The sequence below is a fragment of the Pristiophorus japonicus genome, chromosome 24 (genome assembly GCF_044704955.1).
Source record: "Pristiophorus japonicus isolate sPriJap1 chromosome 24, sPriJap1.hap1, whole genome shotgun sequence".
Classification (NCBI taxonomy): Eukaryota; Metazoa; Chordata; class Chondrichthyes; family Pristiophoridae; genus Pristiophorus; species Pristiophorus japonicus.
The window spans coordinates 16,549,960-16,566,664 of NC_092000.1; the positions used below are offsets into that span (position 1 = coordinate 16,549,960).

The 16,705-nt window shown below is 48.8% G+C and overlaps 1 protein-coding gene across 4 annotated transcripts in view; it reads right to left on the reverse strand.

Annotated features, from left to right (window-relative positions):
• Nucleotides 1-11,332: 11,332 nt before the first annotated feature.
• The window catches only part of rab3da (RAB3D, member RAS oncogene family, a), a 63,173-nt gene continuing 57,800 nt past the window's right edge, over nucleotides 11,333-16,705 (reverse strand). For all 4 annotated transcript variants that reach the window (XM_070867295.1, XM_070867299.1, XM_070867296.1 and 1 more), the window contains 3 exons: nucleotides 15,846-15,964; nucleotides 14,702-14,826; nucleotides 11,333-11,595 (listed from right to left, as the gene is read on the reverse strand). In XM_070867295.1, the coding sequence (XP_070723396.1) occupies nucleotides 11,408-11,595; nucleotides 14,702-14,826; nucleotides 15,846-15,964 (432 nt within the window). In that variant the 3' untranslated portion in view covers nucleotides 11,333-11,407. The remainder of the gene's footprint in view (nucleotides 11,596-14,701; nucleotides 14,827-15,845; nucleotides 15,965-16,705) is intronic.

A 16,705-nucleotide genomic window follows, 5' to 3' on the forward strand; every position in this document is an offset into this window, starting at 1 on the left:
CTGGGGCCAATATTTATCCCTCAATCAACATCACAAAAAAAACAGATTACCCAGTCATTATCACATTGCTGTTTGTGGGAGTTTGCTGTGCGTAAATTGGCTGCTGCATTTCCCACATTACAACAGTGACTACACTCTAAAAGTACTTCATTGGTTGTGAAGCACTTTGGGAGGTCCCGAGGTCATGAAAGGCGCTATATAAATGCACATCTCTCTTTCTCTCTCCTTGTACAAGTGGAATGTGTTATGTTCAGAATATATCCACAGATCTGTATCGCAAGCTCAAACAGTTGTGGCCTTGCTCTCTTTATTCAGACTCCAGAGTGAGGAAGCAGCATGGTGAATCACCTTTTATACCTGCTTGCCCCAGGGTGAACAGGTGACCCTTAGGTCTCCCACAGGTTTGCCTCCTGGTGGCAAGTCTTACATAACAGAATGAAGTTTGAACAACTGAGAAACAAACCCAGAGTGTTGCTATTTGAATATTAATCTTTATTTTTTGAATGAATTTTTCCGACGTTAAACACACAGAAAATCTTCAACACAAAACAAGATGGCTACTTCTGTGGGATGAAAAATACACATAACAGGATAGAAAGGTTGACATCCTTATATCTTCCATTTGCAGAATTCCCCCTCTCCCAAATCTGGCACAAAAATAACAAAATATTATTCCCAGGCAACATGGAAATACTCTTACGGAATTTGGTTCAATAGACAGATAATTTATAGCTCTTACACATACAGTACAGGTCCATGCAAATAAATTCTGCTTTAAAAGTTTCCCCCACGAGGACCAATTCTTGATTTCCTGTGCCAGCTGCCACTTGCAGATAAGGAAATATAAATATGAATCAGATTCCCCCGCCCATATCATAGGCAGCCCCTCGAATGAGGATGACTTGCTTCCACAGGAGTTCACAGATATTTCAATGAAGGACCCGATGTTCCAGTCCTGAACTCCAGTTAAAGGGGTGAAAGATGCCTGAGCGTGGATTTTTTTAACCGTTGCACACCAGCCACCACACGGACTCGACAGAACTCGGCCTTTATCCAGTGGCAAGGATTAACCAGGACGACTGGAGACCTGCTCTGCTGCACGGACCGAGTGCGCGCACATATCGCAGTGTGGGCTGGGCCCGTGCTGCCCCTGGGCCCCTCAGCTCTTCTGGGCCCCGTACCCTCATTCGCCGCACCTCCGCCACGATCTCTCGCCGCTCCTCCACCACAAACATTGGCCGCACCTTCGCCACAATCCCTCACCGCTCCTCCACCACAAACCATGTAATGTAGTGCAAGTGTACCAATACCCAAATATTGTCAGGAGTCTCCCATTTCAGAAACCCGGTTTCACCCGAGCTCCTGCATCATCCAACAGGCAGCCCGGCAGTCTTCAACGTTGAAAACTGATTTCGGGTCGTATTTTAAAATAAAATAATTACAACATTTTGCTGCAAATGATGAGACACTGCGGAGGCAGGGAATCTGAAACGCAAGCTGCAAGGAGGATGCTATGAGGCTGCAGAGCGACTTGGATAGGTTAGGTGAGTGGGCAAATGCATGGCAGGTGAAGTATAATGTGGATAAATGTGAGGTTATCCACTTTGGTGGTAAAAACAGAGAGACAGACTATTATCTGAATGGTGACAGATTAGGAAAAGGGGAGGTACAACGAGACCTGGGTGTCATGGTACATCAGTCATTGAAGGTTGGCATGCAGGTACAGCAGGCGGTGAAGAAAGCAAATGGCATGTTGGCCTTCATAGCGAGGGGGTTTGAGTACAGGGGCAGGGAGGTGTTGCTACAGTTGTACAGGGCCTTGGTGAGGCCACACCTGGAGTATTGTATACAGGTTTGGTCTCCTAACTTGAGGAAGAACATTCTTGCTATTGAGGGAGTGCAGCGAAGGTTCACTAGACTGATTCCCGGGATGGCGGGACTGACATATCAAGAAAGACTGGATCAACTGGGCTTGTATTCACTGGAGTTCAGAAGAATGAGAGGGGATCTCATAGAAACCTTTAAAATTCTGATGGGTTTAGACAGGTTAGATGCAGGAAGAATGTTCCCAATGTTGGGGAAGTCCAGAACCAGGGGTCACAGTCTAAGGATAAGGGGTAAGCCATTTAGGACCGAGATGAGGAGAAACTTCTTCATCCAGAGAGTGGTGAACCTGTGGAATTCTCTACCACAGAAAGTTGTTGAGGCCAATTCACTAAATATATTCAAAAAGGAGTTAGATGTACTAGGGGGATCAAGGGGTATGGCGAGAAAGCAGGAATGGGGTACTGAAGTTGCATGTTCAGCCATGAACTCATTGAATGGCGGTGCAGGCTCGAAGGGCCGAATGGCCTACTCCTGCACCTATTTTCTATGTTTCTATGTTTCAAACAGAAAACGTTGGAAAGAATCGGCGGGTCAGCCAGCATCTGTGGAGAGAGAGCGAGAGAGAGAGAGAGAGAGAGAAAACAGAGTTAATGTTTCAGGACCTGAAACGTTAACTCGATTTCTCTCTCCACAGACGCTCCCTGACCTGCCGAGTATTTCCAGCATTTACCATCAAGAATTTGGCTAAGAACATAAGAACTAGGAGCAGGAGTAGGACATTAGGCCTCTCGAGCCTGCTCCACCATTTAGTGGGGCAGAAATCCCGGCCTCCTGGGTCCGTACGGAGTGTGTACGGAGTGTGTTAGGACCCGGGAAGGCATTACAATAGCCGGTTTTCAGTGCACAATGCTGGAGCCTGACAGGTCTTCCGCATCTCAGGAGCGAGGACATTTGCAAGGGCAGGATTGCGGTATTTACCCATATCTTGCCCAGCAAATGTCCTGCAAACTCTTGCGCCTGATATAAATTTATTTTAAAGCATAATTTTAAAAACTTCTTTTAAAAATCAGGAAAATATATTTTTTTAATAATACATAAATAATTTTAATTTAAATTAATGTTAAATGTGTAGTGTATTTTTTCTATTTTTTAATTAATGTTTTGTGTGTTTGGGGTTCCCATTATTATGAATGAGAACATATTTTACCTGATTGGCTGCCCAGAGCCATGTGACTGCAGCTCCAGCCTTGCACGCATCCCGACGTGCACGCGCTGTGCTGCGCAGTCAGTGGAGGCCTCAGGACCGGGAACTCTCGTGGGCACAGCAGGAACAGGTAACTGCGCATCTTTTAGAAGTTTTTTTACCCGATCGCCCCGCGGAAAGCAGCCAATCGGGATTTCTGGGCCATTAAGATCATGGCTGATCTGATCTTGGGCTCAGCTCCACTTCCCTGCCCGCTCCCTTTAACCCTTGACTCCCTTATCGCTCAAAAATCTGTCTGTCTCTGCCTTAAATATATTCAATGACCCAGCCTCCACATCTCTCTGGGGCAGAGAATTCCACAGCGTTACAATCCTCAGAGAGACGAAATTCCTCATCTTAGTTTTAAATGGGCGACCCCTCAGTCTGAGACTATCTCCCCTAGTTTTAGTTTCCCCTACGAGTGGAAATATCCTCCCTGCATCCACTGTGGCCTGCTGTGTGTATACACCAAGTAGCAGGTTCAAGATGCTAATCGCAGCCTAGGACTTTGCCGATTAGCTACAAGAGGGAACTGCCCCAAATCCCACCAGTCTCTAGATTCTACCACTGTTGCACACCCTGTATTGACTTTAAAACAAATTGGGCAGTAAGATAGCCCATTCCTTCAAACTGAGCTCTTCTGGGGATCTCATAAGAGTGAAGCTTGTCAGTACAAGATTATAAAGATTAGCACAATTCTGGGATTTGATCCCCAACTTATCCTGACTGCTGGGTCAATTCTTTTGCAGCGAATATTTTGACCCATCAAACTTCTCAAGAGAAGCCTCCAATCAGATCACTTTGTTGGCCATACAGGTGCTAATTGGCTGAAAAGCAGCCATTTAGCAATTAGCGAGATCATCGCCCAATTTCAGGCACTAAAGGACACGATTGGCACAAAGAATAATAAGATGGAGGTGGTACAGGTATTTGAAGATGACCATCTCTGGTCCCACCTCTGCTAACCCCCCCCCCCCCATCATTTGGGTGCAGGAGGATTAACAGATTACTGACAAAGTTCTGATCTGAAAGTTAACTCTGTTGCTCTCTCCACAAAAGCCGCCTGACCGTTTCCAGCATTTTCTCTTTTTTATTAACCGATGACTTCCCTGAAACGCATTTGATTTTGGTGGGGGAGGATTCCGAACAGCTGGAGCCAGGACCGGAATTAATTGTTTTTAAATTTAAATTTAAATTAATACTTAATGAATACAGAAACTGTTCGCTTGCACCTCACGAAACTTGAGCGAGTTCTGGCATTTGGTTGCAAAAATGTAAAGCAGGCCGGAAAACAGCACAGCGAGGTAACAGGGCGGTTCGTTCGAACACGTCTCGTGCCCCAGGATTCAGTGGCAGCTGAAAGTGGAGAGAAGATTCAGCAAGGTGTGAATTTGGGCACAAAACCCTCGGTGGCAGTGGGGGACTTTTGTTGTTAGTCCACTGCCCCTGGAGATGGTCGATTCCCATTTGCCACTTCATTTTTCCATTTAATTGCCTGGTATTTCCCTCCATAAGTTTCCCTCTGGGCCAGTGAAGAAACAGATGGAGAAACTATACAAAAACTACAGGTCATAAAAAACAGACAGATTAATAAATCCATTCGGGAATTCAGGAGAAGCATTTACCCAGCGAGTGGAGAGAATGTGGAACTCGCTACTGCAGGGAATGGTTTAGACGAATAGCATGGATGCATTTAAAGGGAGGCTAGACAAGCACGGGCCCAGCCCACACTGCGATATGTGTGCGCGCTCGGTCTGTGCAGCAGAGCAGGTCTCCAGTCGTCCTGGTTAACCCTTGCCACTGGACCAAGGCCTAGCTCTGTCGAGCCCGTGTGGTGGCTGGTGTGCAACGGCCAGCCCACGTTAAAAAAATCCACGCACAGGCATCTTCCACCCTTCAGGATGTAGTTTGGGACCTGGAATATTACGTCCTTCATTGAAATACCTGTGAACTCATCCCTTTTTGGCGTGGAAGCAAGTCATCCTCACTTCGAAGGACTGCTTATGATGATGATGAGATAAGTATATGAGGGAGAAGGAAATAGAGGGAGGTGCTGATAGGGTGAGACAGTAGGGTGGGAGGAGGCCCTTGTGGAGCATAAACACCAGTACGGAGCAGTTGGGCAAATGGCCTGTTTCTGTGTTGTAGACTTTACGTAACTATGCAAAATCTTGGATTAGCAATACACCTTCCCGTGCTTCTGCCAAGGCTGCAGCTCAACTGTTGAGAAGACCTGCAATGGAAAACCTGTCCAATCGCAATGGCAGTGGTAACACAAAAAAATCCACCAAGGGGTAGAAATTCATTCGCTTAGCGCCCCTGGAAAGGGTGGGAACGGGGGGGGCGCTAAAGGGGTTCGGAGCCGCAAACGCCAGCGTTCGTGCCGTTCGGCACATTGTGTGCCGGTGCCGACGGTGCTGACCAGCACCGCCCAGGGGTGTCGAGCCAGTGTGCAACGCCCCCGGTTTTCGACAGCGCGAGGATTTTTGTTTGCCGCTGACCATGTAGCGCCCCCTAGTGGGACCGCCTGGGAAAGCGGGCGGTCCGAGCTGTCCCGGCCGCGGTGAGCGAAAGAATCAGGTACATGTGATTGTTTTCAATTTAGCGGTTTATGTTTATGTGGGGCGAGCAAGGTGTCGGGAATATTTTTGGTGTTTTTTTTTGCCGATTTTTTTTTTTTCCCCCCAGGGCACTCCGGGGCCGGCTGTCTAGCTCGGGGATTTTCAGTTGCTCAGCCGGCCTTGCCGCCTGAGAGAGGTGTGGAACGCCTCCACCCCACACTCAGGGCCCAGCTGGTGAATGTTGCGGCTGGAGACGCAAAGCATTTCCCGACGCAAAATTTACCGCCCCGCCCGGGTTAACGCCGCAACAGAGGGTGCGACCGAATTTCCGCCCCCAAATGTCTTAGAGCCAAATACAATGGAGCCAGCCAATTCAAAAATAAACGCGCTGGTGTAGATTGGGTACCCTGCCATGTTGGGCTTTTACAGACGAACAGTCACATCGAGGTTGCTATCGGGCTACTGTTCTCTCTCCCCCTCCCCTTACTCCCCAACAGTGTTCCCTCTAAATGATCTACGTCGTGCATGGCCTCTTTATTTTAATGCACGGTCCCTTTAAATTTCAATGCAAGCGCGGTATTTACAAGCTTGTGAGCGGGTTGTGCGGGAACTTGCACATTACTGCATCGCTGCGCACACTTGCAGCTTCTAACACTTGCAGCTTAGAAGCAACATCTTCTCCAAGTAATGAGTAATTATTTTCAGAATATACTATTCTGTGCTCAGTGTGGTCACTGTCCTACATTACAACAGTGACTGCACTTCAAAACTACTTCATTGGCTGTAAAGTGCTTTGGGATGTCCTGAGGCGGTGAAAGGCGCTATAGAAACTCCAAAGGGCCAGATTTGCGACCGGGTTTTCTCCGCGATTTGACCCTCCGCGGGCGAAAACACGGTCGGCGGGATCCTCGGGCGCCTCTTTGCGGCGGCGCTTCCACGCGTACCGCCGGGGAGAGGGGCGCCGACGTGCAACGACCGGATTGCGTTTGTGTCGCACTTTCCCGACCCGTACGCCGCGCCCAGAATACCGACGGGGCCAAACCGGTCGGTGCAGCCCTTGCCAGCAGCGGTAAGTATGGAGACCTGCAACAAAGGTAAGTTAAAAGTTTTTATTCTTTAAGTATGTTCCAGCGATTTAGTAGGCAAGGGCTTTGTGAATGTTTTTTGAATGTCTTTTGCAATTTTTTTGTTCTTGTTTCTCCCCCCCTCCCCCAAGGCCTCTCTCGCAGCACTACCGGCCCCAGACTAAAGTTGCCGAAACTCGCAGGTTGCGCCACGAGTCCTCGTGCAACACTGACTTTACCGACAGCCATAAAGGCCGAAAATTAGGACTAAAAACAGTCGCACAGCAAAAACGGTCATTTTGGCATAAAACTACCATTTTCTGAAAATCTAACCTAATCTGTCCCAGTTAAGCAGCCCCATGGGCCGCAGTCACGGACCTGAATTGCACACTGTAATATTGGCAGTCAAAACTATGAAAACAACACTGCACAATCAGAAGGCAACGACTGCAGACTGGGTTATCTTCTAAAAAGTCACTAAAATCATAGAAATTTACAGCACGGAAAGAGGCTATTCGACCCGTGTTTGCGCCGGCCTGCAAAGAGCTACCCAGCCTAATCCCACTTTCTTGGTCCGTAGCCCTGTAGGTTACGGCACTTCAAGTGCACATCCAAGTACTTTTTAAATGCGATGAGGCTTTCTGCCTCTACCACCCTTTCAGGCAGTGAGTTCCAGATCCCCACCACCCTCTGGGTGAAAAAACTACAGTGAACAAGCACCTATCAGCAGTGGGCAATGGAGATTACTGACGTCTGCTACCGTTGGGGTTCAAAGTGCACCGCAGGGTCAAGGGACAAGCAAAGTGCACAAACAAACAAATACCATTAAAACCAACATCTTTGGGGGAAAAAAAAGAGAAAAAAAATTATTCGCTCCCATTTCGATGTGCTCTAGTTTTGGGCTATTCTTAATTTTGGGTGAACTTTATACAGTTTTCACCTACTTCTGATTGTGGCGATGGCATATCAGCAAATCAGAACTCAAACCATGATCCTACCTCATCCCCAACCCTTGAACCTGGGAGACACAAGGCCCACTGCCCACCTTGCTATAGTACAGGTACCACGTCTCAAATCCGGCTTTCCGAAAATCGGCATTGTCCGGAAAACCGGACGCTTTTTTGAGAAAATCGCAATTGATATTCAGCAAAATAAAATCCGGCATTATGGTCCAAAGACCGATGGGCCAGACTAGTTATCGGCCTCGCCGCCATGTTTTAAATGGTGTGCGATCGTTCCGAGCCTTGCCGAATGACTCCCGACCCCGACCCGACCCAGGGTACACTCTTCGGACTCTTTGGCATTCCGAAATCTGGAAAAAGCCAAAAGCCAGCACAGTCTCGGTCCCGAGGTTGCCAAATTTGAGACATTATACCTGTACTTTCTCAGCTGGGAGCCTGAAGCCACCTGGACCCACAGAGGCCTTGTGCTCGATGCCGCCCAATGCCAGTTGACGGGACGCGTGCTCGCTGTATGGGAAGTCTCGTTAGTCAGTCACTTTGGCCTTCTGACACAAATTCCTTTCAAAAGTAGAATGTTCCAACAATCTGACCAAGAACTAGAAAAACGCATCCATGGAGGGATCATAGAACTTGAAACGAACAACTTGCATTTATATAGCGCCTTAAACGTAGTAAAAGGGCATGATCTTAGAAAAAGGGGCCGCCCATTTCAAACTGAGATGAGGAGAAATTTCTTCTCTGAGGGTTGTAAATCTGTGGAATTCGCTGCTTCAGAGAGCTGTGGAAGTGGGACACTGAATAAATTTAAGACAGAAATAGACAGTGTCTTAAACGATAAGGAGATAAGGGGTTATGGGGAGCGGGCAGGGAAGGGGAGCTGAGTCCATGATCAGATCAGCCGCGATCTTATTGCATGGCGGAGCAGGCTTGAGGGGCCGTATGGCCTACTCCTGCTCCTATTTCTTATGTTCTAATGTAAAACATCCCAAGGTGTGTCACAGGAGTGTTGAAAGGCAAATATTTGATACCAAGGCACACAAGAAGAAATTGCAACAGATACTTCGTCAAAGAGGTAGGTTTTTAGGTTTTAAGGAGCATCTTAAAGGAGGAAAGAGAGGCAGAGAGGTTTAGGCAGGGAGTTCCAGAGCTTGGGGCCCAGGCAACAGAAGGCACGGCCACCAATGGTTGAGCGATTATAATCAGGGATGGTCAAGAGGGCAGAATTAGAGGAGCACAGACATCTCGGGGGGTGTTGTGGGGCTGGAGGAGATTACAGAGATAGGGAGGGGCGAGGCCATGGAGGGGTTTATAAACCAGGATGAGAATTTTGAAATTGAGGCGTTGCTTAACAGGAAGCCAATGTAGGTCAGCGAGCACAAGGGGGTGATGAGTGAGCGGGACTTGGTGCGAGTTACGACACGGGGGCAGCCGAGTTTTGGATCACCTCAAGTTTACGTAGAGTAGAACGTGGGAGTAACCTGGTAATTCCAATCCCCAAATGCTACCAGGTCTCTTGATTTAATTTAAAAACGGCATACAAGAATAATTAAAAAAAATGTGAAATAATTTAAAATGTTATGTTGGATGGACCACATTAGAGTACTGTGCACAGTGCTGGTCTCGATATTATAATAAGGATTATAGAGGCACTGGAGAAGATGCATTAAAGACTTACAAGGATGATACCCGAACTAAGAAGTGATAAGTATCAGGAAAGACTGAATAGGCTAGAAAAGAGAAGACTGAGCAGTGACCTGATAGAGGCTTTTATGATTTTGAAAGGGTTTGATAGGTTGATGTAGAGAAAGCGTCTCCACTTGTGGGGGAGCATGGAACTAAGGGCCAGAAATATAAGATAGTCACTAATAAATCTAATCGGGAATTCAGGAGAAGCCCAGAGAGTGGTGAGAATGTGGAACTCGCTACCACAGGGAGTGGTTGAGGCGAATAGCGTGGATGTATTTAAGGGGAAGCTAGATACACACATGAGGGAGAAAGGGATATATTGATAGGGTTAGATGAAGAAGGGTGAGAGGAGGCTGGTGTGGAGCATAAACCCCGGCACGGACTAGTTGGGCTGAAAGGCCTGTTTCTGTGCTGTGCATTCTACACGAGACTCCCAAAGCAAGCGCTCTACTCGGAACTCCTTCACGGCAAACGAGCCAAAGGTGGGCAGAGGAAACGTTACAGGGACACCCTCAAAGCCTCCTTGATAAAATGCAACATTCCCACCGACACCTGGGAGTCCCTGGCCAAAGACTGTCCTAAGTGGAGGAAGTGCATCTGGGAGGGCGCTGAGTGTTATGTCCTTGGATGCTCTGATAATGACTTCAGACTCTGGTGGCACACCTTGTGATGGTACAAACAGTAGCATGTAGGATACATGACATTGAGCACCTCGAGTCTCATCGCCGAGAGCATGCAGAAACCAAACGCAGGCAGCGGAAAGAGCGTGCGGCAAATCTGTCTCACCCACCCTTTCCCTCAACAACAATCTGTCCCACTTGTGACAGGGACTGTGGCTCTCGTATTGGACTGTTCAGCCACCTAAGGATTCATTTTAAGAGTGGAAGCAAGTCTTCCTCGATTCCGAGGGACTGCCTATGATGATGAAATTCTACGTAAACATAATTCCACCCCAAGGGACATACATGTTGCCCTCTGCTGTTCTTACAATCAGAAAGAATAGACCGTGCCTGCAGACTTCACGCTGAACAGCCCTCGACACCTGCTGGGACAACCTTCAGCAAACGAACACAGGCAGGACAGAGCAAAGGAAAAAAAAGGCCAGTGAGAGACGGGCACGGACACGTAGCAGCCAGGCATCAAAAAGCTGAAGCACATTCACGGAGGGTCCTGTTCAAGTGGGCTGCGCTCCCAAGCGAGTGAGTCAACCCCTTGAACGGCAGTCAAAATGCGCGGGCATCAGCGAATAAAACACAGCTTCACAAATTCTGAAAACATTCATTTTATAGGCACACGGCAGAGAATTGGCAGCATGCACGGAGAAATATTATTCCAAATTTGGCCTTTCTGCACTAATGCCAGCACTGCAGGAATGGCAGAACACTCAAAAGGTACACCTTTCCTTTCCCGTTGTGTCAGCCACCCGCGGTCTGGGGAAGGAGAGAGGGAGTGGGTGGTGGGGGTCAGTTTCACCGTGCAATCTCTGCAGCCATTGATCACCAATAAGCGCTCCAGACACCAGGAAGTGGTACTTCCATGCCGCGACTACTCACCGCGCTAACCTTCACCTTACCTTCAAATAGAAAAAGTTCACCACTTTTTTTTTGTTTATCTCTTTAGACCCTACTTGCAGACACAAGTTCCCAGTTTTCCCAATTTGGAAACATTCCTCCCAACCACGGTATGCATGGGTCAACTGGTGCAAGTATTGAACACACCAGCTGCCAACGCCAGTGTAGAACACGGGCTATTTTACCAAACCATTCCCACTTCCCAGTGCCAGCTTAGCAATCGCTACTTTAGACCTGTGTGGGGTGAGCGTTGAAAGTTACTCTTCAATTGGATGGGTCAATGGACCTCGAGGGCCTGTGTGTCTGTCACACATAGAAATGTTTGGCCAAATCCTCAACAAAAATGAAATAGATTTTGACAAGTGTTAATCCCCTGAATCTTAAATACATTTTGAAGCCAAATTTCCCCCCCCCCCTCCCCCCACCTTTTCCTCCCCAAATCCGTTCTTAGCAGTGTCCTCTGTGATTGCTGATTCAGAAGAGGTCAGGATTCCTAGCACGGACAGCCACTTTGTTCTGGCTTGGGCTTCTCCGCCAGGGAGGAATTCTTGTTGTTGCTGATCAGCGTGGGGTCCACATCCAGGCTCTCGGACATCTTCACGCAGATGATATCGACCAGCCGCTCGAAAACCTGCTTCACGTTGGCGTTTTCTTTGGCACTCGCCTCGAAAAACTCAAAACCTGCCCGAGAAAGAGAAAGGGAGAGAGGGGAGAATGTGACATATTCTCGACAACTTACAAGATGGCTCGACAGGAACGTGGTCAGGTGACCTTGGTCACATGATGCTTTGTGTATAAACATTTGCAGTTGCATTACCAAGTAGTCCACTAGGTGGTCCTCTATGAGACACTGAGTTGGACAGACTGGATGCGGGGAGAATGTTTCCCCTGGCTGGGAAGTCTAGAACAAGAGGTCACAGTCTCAGGATATGGGGTAGGAAATTTAGGACCGAGATGAGGAGAAATGTTTTCACTCAGAGGGTGGTGAACCTGTGGAATTCTCTCCCACAGAAGGCTGTGGAGGCCAAGTCACTGAATATATTTAAGAGGGAGATAGATAGATTTCTAGAAACAAAAGGCACCAAGGGTTATGGTGTTGAGATAGAGGATCAGCCAAGATCATATTGAATGGTGGTGCATTCGAAGGGCCGAATGGCCTACTGCTGCTCCTATTTTCTATGTTTCTATGAACACGTATTGATAAAGCCTCATTTCTCCCACCCCGCCGCCCTCCCCATGCACGACTCCATTGAAGCCTATTCCCCCAACCGTGACAAGAACCGTTAGCAAAGAGCAACGCACTGCTGAGCTGTAGAGGAATTGTTCCAACGTTCTCCTTCCACCGCCTACCCCCCATAAACTTCAGCTCATCCAAAACTCAGCTGCCCGTTTCCTAACCCATTCACCCATCACCCCCCTGTGCTCGCTGACCTACATTGGCTCCGGGTCCGGCAGCGCCTCGATTTTAAAATTCTCCTCCTGGTGTTCAAATTCCTTCATGGCCTCACCACCCCCCCTCCCCACACTCCCGATCTCTGTAACCTCCTCCAGCCTTGCACCTCTCCAACATCTCTACGCTCCTCCAATTCTGGCCTCTTGGCCATCCCTGATTATAATCGCTCAACCATTGGTGGCCATGCCTTCAGCTGCCTAGGCCCAAGTTCTGGAATTCACTCTCTACCTCTCTCTCCTCCTTTAAGATGCTCCTTAAAACCTACCTCTTTGGCCAAGCTTCTGGTCATCTGTCCTAATATCTCCTTATGTGGCTCAGTTTTGGCTGATAATCGCTACTGTGAAGCCCTTTGGAACAGTTTACCGTGTTAAACCCAGATATACCATGACAGAATGAAAAAAAAACAGTAACATGGACAATCAGAGTAAACTGTTTCACTTTTGTTACAGGAAGGTTCACCCCAATTTTCACCTCCTGATAGTTAGTTCTGGGAGTGAGACTTGGGTGAGTTGGAGCATTCCTGCCTCCGAGTCAGAAGGTTATGTGTTCGAGCCACACGATAGGCAACCCCAGTGAATGGCATGTGGCAGGGTATTCGCAGCCAATGGGAGTGGGCCATGGTGACACCCCCCTCCCCTCCCCTCCCCCACCCCCTCTCTCCTCCCCCTTCCCCCACCTCTCCCCCCTCCCACCTCGCACCCCATCCCCTCCACTCCCCATCCCCTCCACTCCCCACCCCCATTCCATAAAGCCGGTTCCCTTGGTCGGGAGTTTCGTGTCAGATGATTGACTGACCCTTTCGGGAAGGAAATCTGCCGCCCTTACCCGATCTGGGCCTACATGTGACTCCAGACCCACAGCAATGTGGTTGACTCTTAACTGCCCCTCTGCGGTTCAAGAATGGCAGCTCACCACCACAATCTTGAGGGCAATTAGGGATGGGCAATAAATGCTGGCCCAAAAAGGGACTTCGTTCCGAGCTGTTGTTGAGATAACCCAGAGCACATTCTGCTGGACGTAAAGCAGTGGAAGAAATGGGTTGCCTCATGAGTCATTAGACACTGAAGAGAAGAAGGGGAATGGTAATCCAGAGGCCGGGACTAATGATCCAGAAACACAAGTTCACATCCCATCACGGCAGCTGGGGAATTTAAATTCAATTCAATAAATCTGGAATAAAAAGCTAGTGACCATGAAACTACCGGATTGTCGTAAAAACCCATCTGGTTCACTAATGTCCCTTAGGGAAGGAAATAAGCTGTCCTTACCCGGTCTGGGCCTATATGTGACTCCAGACCCACAGCAACGTGGTTGACTCTTAACTGCCCCTCTGCAGTTCAGGAAGGCGGCTCACCACCACCTTCGAGGGTGATTAGGGAAGGGCAATAAATGCTGGCCCTGTCAGCGATGCCCACATCCCATGAATGAATAAAAAAAAGGTTAGTTCCACAGAGGCCCAGCAGAAAACAATGCATTCTCCTTCCGAGAGGGCGCTTTCCAGTAACCCTGTCTCCAGCAGCTAAGAATTGCTTACTGAGGGTTTGCAGAAGTCAAGAACCAAATCCAACGCATCCTAACTGTACAGGGTATTGGTGAGGCCACACCTGGAGTACTGCGTACAGTTTTGGTCTCTGTATTTAAGGAAGGATATACTTGCATTAGAGGCTGTTCCGAGAAGGTTCACTAGGTTGATTCTGGAGATGAGAGGGGCTGACTATGAAGATAGGTTGAGTAGGTTGGGCCTCTAGTCATTGGAGTTCAGAAGAATGAGAGGTGATCTTATTGAAACATATAAGATAATGAGGGGGCTCGACAAGGTGGATGCAGAGAGGATGTTTCCACTCATAGGGGAAACTAAAACTAGGGGCGTAGTCTCAGAATAAGGGGCCACCCATTCAAAACTGAGATGTAGAGGAATTTCTTCTCTCAGAGGATTGTAAATCTGTGGAATTCTCTGCCCCAGAGAGCTGTGGAGGCTGGGCCATTGAATATATTTAAGGTGGAGATAGACAGATTTTTGAGCGATAAGGGAGTCAAGGGTTATGGGGAGAGGGCAGGCAAGTGGAGCTGAGGCCAAGATCAGATCAGACATGATCTTATTGAATGGCGGAGCAGACTCAAGGGGCCAGGTGGCCTACTCCTGCTCCTATTTCTTATGTTCTTATGGACTTCAGTGCTCTTTTTTCTGCAGAAAATGAGCCCGCTCAGGTTGGTACTCAAAAGGCAAGTGCTGGTCATGTAACAGCTGGGTGGGAAACACTGGAAAGCGAAACAACCGGCAGCCCACAGGACCTATTGTTGACCTTAAGCGAGGAGCAAATGTGTTTTGTATACCTAATTCGTCAGCCAATCGCCTTCCATCTTCTGTGGGGACAACACGGTCATCTTCCAGGTCAGATTTATTGCCCACGAGGATGACCTGAGCATTGTCCCAGGAGTAGGTCTTGATCTGCGTGGCCCTGTTGGACAAACGGACACCAGAGGAATGAAGAGACTGCTGTCTATAATGTACGCACCTGTGAGTATGCTCGCAAGACTTGTGGAGCCGTTGCCTTTTAAGTTCCGCACGAGGGGATACCTGTACGGGCTGCTCCTGCACACTCTCCACTTTGCCATCCTCGTCTGCCATCCGGACACGCCATGGCGCACCATCTTGCCGTCCGGAAGACCTGGGGGTCCCCAATGGTGTGCACTCTACGCGGGAGTCCTCCCTTTATTTATTGGGGACTTGGACTGGAGGGTGGTGCACGGGGCAGTCCCGTGCAATAAGTTTTTAAGTCGGTTCATGGGCTCCCGGGCCGCCTGTAATTTCTGTGGTCTGGAGGAGTCCGTGTTCCACGTGTATGTGCAGTGTGCGAGGTTGCAGCCCCTCTTCCATTATTTGAAGGGGCTGTTCCTCAATTTCTGGCTGCACTTCAGTCGCACGCTCCTGATCTTTGGGCGGTGGGGAGCGGGTAGGTCGAAAGGCCCCCTCGTGGGCCTGCTCCTGGGCATGGCCAAGGGGGCCATCAGCCAGTCCAGGCACCAGGCGGTCGAGGGGGTCGTTCAGCCCGACTACCTGCCTCTCTTCCGCAGTTACATCCGAGCCAGGGTGTCCCTGGAGATGGAGCACGCCGTGTCCACCGGTACGCTCGCGGCCTTCCACGAGAGGTGGGCACCGGAGGGACTGGAGTGCATCATCACCCCTGGGAACAGAATTTTTATCTAATTTGGCAAAGTTCCCAGTTGATTTGGAAATTTGTGGGTTCCAGTGCCCTTACGAATAGGGGGCACTTGATTTAAAAGTTCTATCTAAAATAGTTGTGGAGCTGTTGCACTGTTAGTGACTCAGCCAGTCACGTGATGTTCACAAGACTCAATAAAACCCCAGTCAATTGAGTCTGGGTTTTCCACGATGAGGCGGCAGTGGTGAACCTGGTGGACAGAGAACAAGCATTGTGGAGTTGACCCGGGATGAACAGGCTCTCTGCACACTCACCAATCATGCACAGCATTGAAGGAGTCCTGGTTGGTGATATCATACATGAGCAGGAATCCCATGGCACCCCTGTAATAGGCCGTAGTGATGGTGCGGTAACGTTCCTGGCCTGCGGTGTCCTATAGAAAAGAAAGACTTGCATTTATATAGTGCCTTGCACGATCACCAGACAACTCAAAGCGCTTCACAGCCAATGAAGTACCTTTTTTGGAACATAGTCACTGTTGTAATGTGTGAAAAGCGACAGCAAATTTGCACACAGCAAGCTCTCAAAGACAGCAATGTGATAATGACCCAGATAGTCTGTTTTTTTTAGCAATGTTGATTGAGTGATACATATTGGTCCCAGGACACCGGGGATAACTCCCCTGCTCTTCTTTGAAATAGTGCCGTGGGGTCGTTTACGTCCACCTGAGAGGGCAGACGAGGCCTCAGTTTAACGTCTCATCCAAAAGACTGCACCTCCGACAGTGCAGCACTCCCTCAGCACTGCACTGGGAGCATCAGCTTAGATTTTCTCATGGGACTCGAACCCACAACCTTCTGACTCAGGTGAGTGCACTACCCACTGAGCCACGGCCAAAACTGATATAGGTAAGTAAGGTGTGTCCCAATGGGGAGGGAGTGTGCATCCCATATCAGGCAAGCAGAAACAGTGTACAATCCTCAGTAGCTCAGCTGGGAGACTCTTAAGCATGCAGAAGAAACCAGAAACGCGAATACTCAGCTCTTGCAAATCCTACGAGACGCAGCAGAATCTCCCTTCATTACGGGATGAACAAGTCCCCAGGCTCCCAGTACATCAGCTACCAGCTCCTGCCCCAATCCATCAGTCCAGAAATATTCAATAAACTCTCGAG